Source organism: Notolepis coatsorum, assembly GCF_963971535.1.
Source record: "Notolepis coatsorum genome assembly, chromosome: 2".
NCBI classification, from domain to species: Eukaryota; Metazoa; Chordata; class Actinopteri; order Aulopiformes; family Paralepididae; genus Notolepis; species Notolepis coatsorum.
In genome coordinates this window covers 181,694,331-181,705,043 of record NC_140166.1, presented here as the reverse complement: position 1 = coordinate 181,705,043, position 10,713 = coordinate 181,694,331, and the positions used below count along the sequence as shown (strand labels likewise).

Sequence of the window (10,713 nt, the reverse complement as noted above, 5' to 3'; positions counted from 1 at the left end):
TCGGAATTCTAGAACTCCATAGCTTTCAATCTTTCACACACTTTTACGTAGAAAATTGGTCGACTTCCCAACTGCGCCCCACTGCCAGTCAACTGCCCAAAGAGGAAGTATTATTTATTTCCTTTATGTATAGTATTGTAACCCCTCATATTCGTTTGTCTCTTATAAATAAGAAATTATTTGAAATCATTTAATTTCATGCTGTCTTGTCACAGTTTTGTTTGTACAGTTGTACAGTGTCCCCCACCCACCCCTCATACCCAACCTCCCCCCCACTCCTACCCAACCCCCCCCCCCCCCCCCCCACCCACCCAACCACCTCCAATGTACAGTCCCCCCCACCCCCACCTACCCAATCCAATGTACAGTTTCTACGTCAAATATATATACTTTTTTTTTCTGGACTCTTTTGGTATCACAAACAGTACTGTATTTGCAAATCTGGTATGTCATAAATGTATAGATGTAGCAGTACTGTCTATCTGTATGTCATGTATGTCATATATGTTACGATGAATTGAAAATGGGGGACCCTGATGTAAACAAGACGAAAGTCTTTCTCTGGTCCCACATCCCACTCCACTGACACATGCCTTCTCTATTTGAATGACCACATCAAACAAGAGGTGGACGCAGGCAAATACTGCGGCATGGTCATGCTGGACCTACAAAAGGCCTTTGACACGGTCAATCACTCCATTCTGATTGACAAGCTAAAAGCAATTGGTTGATAGTCTATCAGTGAGCTGGATGCAATCCTACCTTGAGGGGAGGGAACAGATGGTGGAGGTAAACGGTACCCTATCCCCCCCCCTCACAGTGAGCTGTGGTGTTCCACAAGGAAGCATACTAGGACCGCTACTGTTCCTAATTTATGCAAATGACATGTCGTCAGCTTGTGACTGCAACTTGTTCCTGTTTGCGGACGACTCAGCCCTGCTGGTCTCTGACAAGAACAAGTTACAGGTTGAAAAAACCCTCAGCTCGGAACTAGGCAGAATCTGCATATGGCTCGCTGATAACAAACTATCATTACACATGGGCAAAACAGAGTCCATTCTCTTCGGTTCAAATAACAAACTCAGCAAGACCGACGGCTTCTCAGTTACAGTGGGTGACAATATTGTCACAAGGAAAGATGAAATTACCTACCTGGGTTCCATCCTAGAGGCTAATCTCTCCTGTGACAAAATGGCATCCAATGTAATAAAAAAAGTCAACCAACGAACTCGATTCTTGTACCGGATCTCCTCTCTGGTAAACAAGAATACCCTGAAGACTCTGGCAGGAGCACTCATTCAGGGGTACTACGACTATGCTTGCACCTCATGGTACCAAAGCACCTCAAAGGCGCTAAAAACAAAATTACAAACATCTCAAAACAAACTGGTCAGACTACTGCTTGACCTTACTCCTAGAACCCACCTCACCCCTGCCCACTTTGACAACCTAGGATGGCTTAGAGTAGACGACAGAGTACAGCAACTTGCAATGGGCCTGGTCTACAAGATACACTACACGACCAAGGTACCCATGTACATGTCAAAATACTTCCCAAAGGTCAGTGAATACCACGATCACAACACCAGAGGGAGCTCCACAAATCATGTTAAACCCAGATTCGGCTCAAATAAGGGACTAAACACGTTTCGCAATTATGCCACATCAATGTGGAACGCCCTACCCAAAGCTGTAAAGGAATGTGGATCACTACCCACTTTCAAAACCTCTCTCAAGGGACACCTACGGGAGACTGCAATTCAACACTGGCCCCTGTAAATATCCTAACCCAACCCCCTCCAATGTACAGTCATTTACCTAGTATGGCTTTGTCAATAGTCCAATGTACAATTTTGTTTGTTTGTACAGTGTCTCCCCCCCCCCCCCCCCCCCCTCAATGTACAGTTTTGCTTGTTTATACAGTGTGCCCCCCCCCCCCCCCCCAACCACCTCCAATGTAGATTACCCAGTATGGTTGTCAATATCCCAGTGTACCCAACCCCCCCCACCCAACCTCCTCCAATGTACAGTTTCTACGTCAAATGTATATACTCCCTTTTCCTGACTCCTTCTGTATCACAAACAGTACTGTATTTGCAAATCTGGTATGTCATAAATGTATAGATGTAGCAGTACTGACTATCTGTATGTCATGTATGTCATATATGTCCTGATTAATTGAAAATGGGGGACCCTGATGTAAACAAGACGAAAGTCTTTCTCTGGTCTGCATCCCCTTAACAATTGTGTGTATTGAGCTGTACTGTATTGTACCCATTCTGCAATCTGTTAATAAAATTTGCAATCAATCAATCAATCAATCAATCAATCAATCAATTCAATCAATCAATCAATGGTCTGCATCCCCTTAACAATTGTATGTATTGAGCTGTACTGTACTGTACCCATTCTGCAATCTGTTAATAAAGTTTTCAATCAATCAATCAATCAATCAGTCTGTGCATCCTTGTTTATTCACTATGTCCATGGAAACTGTGGTTATTCTATAACCCTAGTTATATGAGTACTAGCAAAGTGTCTTGCTTTGCCTATTGGACTATGCTTGGGTCCATAATGAAAGAACTTTACATCATGCATCTATCACTGACCAGGCCGCGTCTATGCCTTCTACAACGCTGTTCAGTTTCCGGGTTCCTCTGATTGGCCACTAAGCCCACGTGACCCTACGCTAGCACGCCCCCCTTATCGCCGCCAGTTATCGCTTACGCCCGCGCATGCGCATGAGCCGTGACAAGCCCCTAATATGGCCGTCGCTTATCAATGACTTGTTTTGTTTACATCAGGGTGAACGCTGTTGCATTCGCAAATATGAGAGCCAGCAATACGCAGCTCCAGTTAACCTAATTTATACCTTAATGAATAATTAAAAAAATATACCGTTAACTGGAATATGTTGTTTCTTTACACATATGTTGGATTATGTAATTGGTTTGTCATGACAAACCAATAAAAAATCGCTACTTTAGATCAGGGTGAAATGTTTTGTTTACATCAGGGTGAACGCTGTTGCATTCGCAAATATGAGAGCTCTGTCAATTGATAAGCGATGGCCATATTAGACACATAGTCATAATTTAAGATATTTGCGAATGCATAAACTATATCTTAAATTATGGCTATGTGTCTAATATGGCCGTTGCTTATCAATGACTTGTTTTGTTTGCATCAGGGTGAACGCTGTTGCATTCGCAAATATGAGAGCTCTGTCAATTGATAAGCGACGGCCATATTAGACACAGCCATAATTTAAGATATAGTTTATGCATTCGCAAATATCTTAAATTATGACTATGTGTCTAATATGGCCATCGCTTATCAATTGACTGAGCTCTCATATTTGCGAATGCAACAGCGTTCACCCTGATGTAAACAAAACAAGTCATTGATAAGCGACGGCCATATTAGACACATAGCCATAATTTAACATATAGTTTATGCATTCGCAAATATGAGAGCTCTGTCATTGAAGTGGGTGGTGGCAGCGTAACAGCGTTCACCCTGATGTAAAGTAGCGATTTTTTATTGGTTTGTCATGACAAACCAATTACATAATCCAACATATGTGTAAAGAAACAACATATTCCAGTTAACGTATATTTTTTTAATGATTCATTACGGTATAAATTAGGTTAACTGGAGCTGCGTATTGCTGGCTCTCATATTTGCGAATGCAACAGCGCTCACCCTGATGTAAACAAAACAAGTCATTGATAACTTAAGCGACGGCCATATTAGACACATAGCCATAATTTAAGATATAGTTTATGCATTCGCAAATATGAGAGCGCTGTCATTGAAGGGGCTTGTCGCGGCTCATGCGCATGCGCGGGCGTAAGCGATAACTGGCAGCGATAAGGGGGGCGTGCTAGCGTAGGGTCACGTGGGCTTAGTGGCCAATCAGAGGAACCCGGAAACCAAACAGCGTTGTAGAAAGCATAGACTTGACCAGGCCACAGCCACACCCACCTCCCATAGCAGTGGCCATGCTCTCATCTTCAAGCCTCAATTTCACTTGGAAACAGGACATGGGTCCGGCTCAGGGCAATGAAAGCAAGACGCTTTGCCAGTAATCATATAACTATAAAAACCATTATATCATGCGGCTAAGTGGCGCAGTGGGCAAGGCGCTCGCCACTAACGCAGGAGATGCTGGGTTCAAGTCCAGCTCTCTGCGTTGCTTCCGGCTTGGCTGGTCGTTCATACTAATACAATTGGCAGTATTAGGGGGTGGGAAAGCCGGTGGGTGGGGATCGGACGTTGTGGACAGCGACTCCTACAGGTCGGTTGGTGCGCCTGTACAGCAGAATCAGGAAGTAATGGGGGCAGCGCAAGCCTCCCACGCGTTACTCCTCGCCACTGAGAGATCGCGCTGTTCAGGTGAAAAGATGCAACAGCTGCCTCCTCGTGTACCGGAGGGGACACGTGATGCAAGGCTTCGTCCAAATTGCAGCCGACCAGTGGTCTAGCACTCACAATGTCTAGCAATGTTCGAGACAGGGGAGGGAAGAATTGGATAATACGAAAATTGGGATGGGAGAAAAATTGAAAAAAAATTGGGAGAAAAAAAGTCGATAAAAAAAAAAACATTATATCATACTGGTTGCGCTTCTTGCTTAGCTTATTGGACTAATGGGAAAAGCTAGCACGTAGCCCTGATCAGTGTACCCCCTGATGTTGAACACAGCTGAAGCTCTGGAAGCCTGGAGGCTTATTCAACGTTTAGGGTTGAGCCCCTCCTCTTGTCACTGCCATCTTAGAGAAGTGGCAGGACGGGAGGGACCTCTCTTCCTCCATGGATTTGCAAGCCGCTGCTTGGAAGAGCCAAAAATGTCTTCCTCAGAGAGAGGGGCTTTGAGGAAAGGAACCTTCCTCACCTCCGCCATGGATGTCTCCTCCTGGGTCATCGTGGCTAGGGCCATCGCCTTCCCCGAGGCTCTAGCCTACAACTGTGTCAAGTGCAGGATAGCCCCAAAGGCCTGGGCGCCTCATTACTTTTACCAAACGGTTCGTGCGTTTTGCGAATCTGATTGGCCACTGACGTTTCTGGTCATGTGACATGTGCGCCCAATCGTGTGACGGCAAGTTCTTTGGATGGTTAAGCTTAGGTAGAGCATGGCGATAGAACGCCTGCCCTGATTCCAAACTCTAACCTTAACCAACTGCGAAAGAGTCGCCTAAGCTTAACCAGTGATAAACTAGGCGTTAGGTCGTTTGCAGGCTGTTCGACGCGGAAATGGGCTAAGACACTGCTCGTCATGCGATTGGGCGCACATGTCACATGACCAGAAACGTGCGTGGCCAATCAGAGCACAAAACGGGAATGCGGAAACATGAACCGGTTGGTAAAAGCATAGACGCGGACTGGGCAAGGGTCTTGGTATCTTGGGGATACCACCGCCACCTTAGACAAACACGAGGCCAGCAAAGCAATGTTATTTTCAAGCTTTGTCAGCCAACTCTGGCATTTTACATGCCAGTTTACTCTCAGGTAAAGGCTTCTGATGAGGGCACCACATCATCTTCGGGAAAAGTACTGAGGCCAGCGGTTTATCCAAGCACAGCAAACTGGTCCTAAGCCCCTGGACCCGGCCTTGGACCTGCATAAAAGGCAGGTAGGCTCTGGTCAATCCCTTCACGTTTGATGTGTTCTCATGCCCCTTGAGGAGATAAGGGTTAAACGCTGGGAACGCAGGGTCATCTGACATAAGGGGGACTAGAAGTGACAGGAAGCCCTGGGGTTGATCCCGCTTCATCCCGAGACGCTGCTGGAGCTAGAGCCGGAGGTCTTTCTCACCGCAGAAGGGCGAGAATACTCACATCCATATCCCTCTGCCAAGTGGTGTCTCCCCTGGACGCGTGTATGCTTTTACCAATGCGTTCGTGTTTCCGGGTTCGCGCTTTGCGCTCTGATTGGCCACTGACCTATGCTATTACGCCCCCCTTTACGCTCTCGCCTGAGACGCGCTGTGAAGCACCAGCGGGGCGCGGCGGTGGTTTCACCCCGCCTCCGTGCGCCTTGCTGCTGCCGGCTTGTCTCACATGACTCGATCCAGCTCCAGCAGCAGCAGCCGTCTTCCGCCTGCGGTATCCTCCCTCCAGGCCCCCGAGGCGGCTCGTTCTTATTATTATCCCCCATTGTTCAGGTCAACATGGTCGCACAAACACGTAGGTTTCAATCACTGAGCTGTCTGTCTGTTGTTGTGTGTCTTCTAATCGGCTACTGTACATGGAGATGAGACCCCCCGCCTCTCTCTCCATAATAGACGCAACCAGGCGTGCATTCTCGTGGGAAAACCCGAAACAACATTTAATAAAGATGAGTGTTAGTTGTTTCCCCATCTACCGTCAACATAAAACCATCCACCACCCGTTGGAGGAGTAGTGGGGGAGAAGAAGAGGAATATTTTTAAATAGCAAGAATTATTGACTGGCAACTCTGTGCTCGTCAGACCTGCAGCTGCTGGTACTGTATGGAGAGAGAGGTGGGGGGTCTCATCTCCATGTACAGTAGCCGATTAGAAGACACACAACAACAGACCGACAGCTCAGTGATTGTATTTTCTTTTGTATTTGTAATATTTTTTATTAAATCAGTTTGATATGGACAAAATAAATACAATAGCAAATACATACATTAACTTTCATTTAAAAACTAAAGCAGATCAAGCACATCTTACATGAACACAGATTATATAGGCCTAGGCTATTGTAGAAACCACAAAATGTACAAATGTGCCACAAGATATTCAGAGAAATCTGAGAAGATGTTATAGCCTACTGATTGTCACAGATCAAGTTCTGCAAAGACCAATAGATGCAGCCACATTAGACTATAGTCAGTGACACAATAGAGGCCTTGCACAGAATGTTTGTGTAGTTATCTTTCTTCCAATATAGCTGCCTGTAACCATTGGTTACCACTTTCCAAAGAGCATGCCTAATTTCTGTGCAGTGGTAGAGTAGGTAAAACACTGTTCTACTGTGAATTGTGGATCCAGTAATAAGACACCAAATGATTATGTTCAACACATAGCAACCATTATTTTGCACATAGCAACCATTGTCTGTTCCATTGCCATGTTACATTGCAAACACTGTGTGCAATGTCTCTATTCATGTTAGATTCTTTCACTCTGTTCTAATGGTACACTTTTAGGAGAGGCCATTCAGTGCAATTTCTGTACAAACCGCAATCATTGTATACACTTGTAATGTGGCCATATAGACCTCAAGATTAAAAAAAAATATGGCAAATAAATATATCTACACAAATAGAAAGAACTGACTCACAGTTGAAAAGAGTTATGTACCATATGGATATCTATGGTACACATATCAATGTACTTGTACTTAAATTAAAATGTTTTGTTTAACAGTTTAACAGTGTTATAGTTGTGAGTATTGTGGAAATATGACTAAATTCCCTTGATAAACTACCCTAGTTGTCATCATAATCAAACCGTTTCAGATAGCCAATCTAGCTCCTGATACAAGTAAAGTAAAGTAACAACCAAGTAATGAAACTAGCTTGCAACAATTTAGTTAATTTTAGTGGTTCAAAAACATCCATAACAACTGTAGTGGCTATTTGTCAACAACAACTAATAAAAACTAAAAAGCCACTGAAGCACCAGGCAGCGAATCTCACACAGATCCAGACAGCATTTGACAGTTTTGTGGCATTTATTGTCTGTTAATCAAAGAATACAGAAAAATTATGTTTGAAACTATATGATCTCCTGACGCTGGTAAAAACCATATACCTTCCCTGATGCCCACTGTGCTATTGTCTCTAATTACCTAAATACACCCAGCTGTGCTTCCCAATTGCCCAAAACCCCTTCAAAGTAAAAGCATTTAGCTGCGACTCATAAGAACTTAAATAATATGGCTGTAAACAAATTAATTCTACAAAATCACATAACAAATAAATATATTAAATAAATGTGAAAATAGTTAATAGCTCCCACAACAACTATAGTACAGGTTAGCCAATGCCAATCCCCCATAGCAACTGACCATACTGGTCCCATGAATGTGTTTACATTTAAAAGCTTCATGTATTATGATACTAACTTGATATCTCCTCTCAATGAACAGAGTGGCTGTGCTCAGAGAGGCTGCACTAAAAAAATCAAATGATACATCTGAAGCTGAAAGAATGATACTCATGACATTAACCTTCCACAATAAGCTTTTTTCTGACTGATGATGATGATGATGATGATGATGATGATGATGATGATGATGATGATATTTATAGGTAATGCTGCATGAGGTTTAGTATGTGTATAGATAGATTTGATTTGATTTGATTTGATTTTATTAGGGATCCCCATTAGCTGGTGCGATAGCAACCAGCTAGTCTTCCTGGGGTCCACACACAAAAAAACACACAAAAACAATCACTATTGCAAAAAACAAAATTATTAAAAGTCAGTACACACAATGCATAATGAACCTACTGTAACAATTAATATAGCTAAAATTACATTAGTGTAAAACAAAAACAAAAAATTACTTTACAGTGTTAAAAACAATTTAAAAACAATTTAAGATTCTTTTTAAAAGTGAATCTACTGTAAATGCAGCAGAGGTTCCGAGGCAGGCCATTCCACAGAGTTAATGCTCTAAAAATAAAAGATCTCCCCAGAGCGCTGGTTCTAGGACCTGGCAATTCAAGCTGCCCACTACTGGAACCTCTAGTGTAATGCTCGTGCACAGTATTACTAAAAACAATCTGATTATGTATAAAAACAGGAGTCTTACTGCTCATGACCAACTTGAACAGCACAAGTATATTAAAAGACAATCTATTTTCAACGTTAAGCCAAGAGAGGCGGGCATGCATACGGCTCACATTAGACCTTAGTGAGCAGCCCAGTACCAACCGTGCTGCCCTGTTCTGGACCACCTAGAGTGAAGATGTCCCCGTCCAGAGCATATTGTACACCACTCAGTCCAGTTCAAAGGTGCTCATGGGCATGAATGTCAAATTATTAACAGTATTGCCAAAACAGTTTACAACATATTACAATGTAAAATGTTCATTTCAAAACAAAACATAGGTTTTAAAAATAAATCTTAAAATAAAACAAGAAAAGAGAATGAAAGAAATAATAATAATAATAATAATAATAATAATAATAATAATAATAATAATAATAATAATAATAATAATAATAATAATAATAATAATAATAATAATAATAATAATAATAAATTAAAAAAGTTGAGTATAATACAGTATGTTCTTTACCTCAAAATATACATAAATGTACACTGTCCCTCAGGCTATGGCATGCTGACACATACTGGGCAGCTAGTCCAGCAGTGGTTCCCTCCCCAAGAAGGATTTGGATTTGGAATTGTATACCATATTGACACTTGTGGTCAAATGACAAAAAGTTAACAAAAACTTCAAGTAGCTTATAATGATGGCATGAAAATATTACATGAGACATAGATGGCGCAGTGCAGTAAGACGTTTGTGGCTGCAGGAGTTAATACTTCCCAAGCTGTGTTAAGAAATCGTATGTATAAATGTATTTGCCGGGTAAATTACTCTGTAAATGAGATCATCTTGGTTGTGTCTAACATAAGGTTTAGCAGCAACATGTTTTCAATCCCAGCCGTGGAAAAACACAGGTACAATTGTCTATATGGAAGACATCAATAATAAAAGTATTTTAATCTAATTATTCTTTTTCTCTTTTAAATTATGGGTTTTTATGGTGTTCTTTTATGTGTTTTATTAAATGTATCGGCTTGTTATATGGACCATAAATCTGCAATAAAGTTTTAATTGAATTGAATTGACTGAATTAACATCATTGTACTGTTTCTTTTAAAGGATAGTGTCAAGTGTCATTTAATTTCTTTCTTATTGTCAACATAGCCTACGAAAAGACCAAAACATACAATGCATTTCTTCTTCTCTCAATATTCTTCCTACTCTCTCCTACCCTTAAGAGCTCTCAACCAGAAAGTCATATATTCCCATTGTATGTTAAATTCATTAAATACAGCTCGCAAACACATATTTTAAACCTAACGTATTATCATGAAAAACAGGGGCATTGTAGATATTACAAAATATACATCAAAAGGCAACACGCTCTATCGACCTATTGATGGACAGTAGTAAACAGTTAGTGGCCGAGTTTGCCTATTGTGCATTACACTCGAGTCCAGGAAGACGTACAATACCCAAGTTCATCACAATGATGAATTATGATGATGATCAAAGCAACAGTGGAGATCTATGACTTTTGGATATGAGTTATAATCTGGTGTTGGCTAGATGGACCATACCTGTACGTGGGAGAAATGCATTGTAGGTTTTGGTCTTATCACAGGCTATGTTGACAATAAAACAATCAAATGACACTGGCCTTATCCTTTAAGGAAGACACAGGATCTGTACCACACAGAGCAATTTCAAATAGACCATTCAGTGGAGTCTGTCAATATATACGGTAGGTTCACTGTTCCTGCACGTTGATGTCGGCCACACCGTGCACCTGAGTGAGCTGCTTGCAGTCCAATGAAGCCAGTAGTTTCCTTGGTCCAGGCAGGGAGGGGATGAAGTGCTCAGTCAGAGACATAGAAGCTCGCCTGCCAATATCACTGAGGGAAAAGGGAATGAAACAATGACAATCAGAACACAAGACTCTATTTATGTGTGTGTGT

The 10,713-nt window shown here is 42.0% G+C and overlaps 1 protein-coding gene across 1 annotated transcript in view; it reads right to left on the bottom strand.

Annotated features, from left to right (window-relative positions):
- Positions 1–7,686: 7,686 nt before the first annotated feature.
- LOC311224056 (protein-glutamine gamma-glutamyltransferase K-like) overlaps positions 7,687–10,713 on the bottom strand; it is a 32,863-nt gene continuing 29,836 nt past the window's right edge. The window contains exon 14 of the mRNA XM_084308866.1: positions 7,687–10,650. Within this exon, the coding sequence (XP_084164992.1) occupies positions 10,506–10,650 (145 nt within the window). The 3' untranslated portion in view covers positions 7,687–10,505. The remainder of the gene's footprint in view (positions 10,651–10,713) is intronic.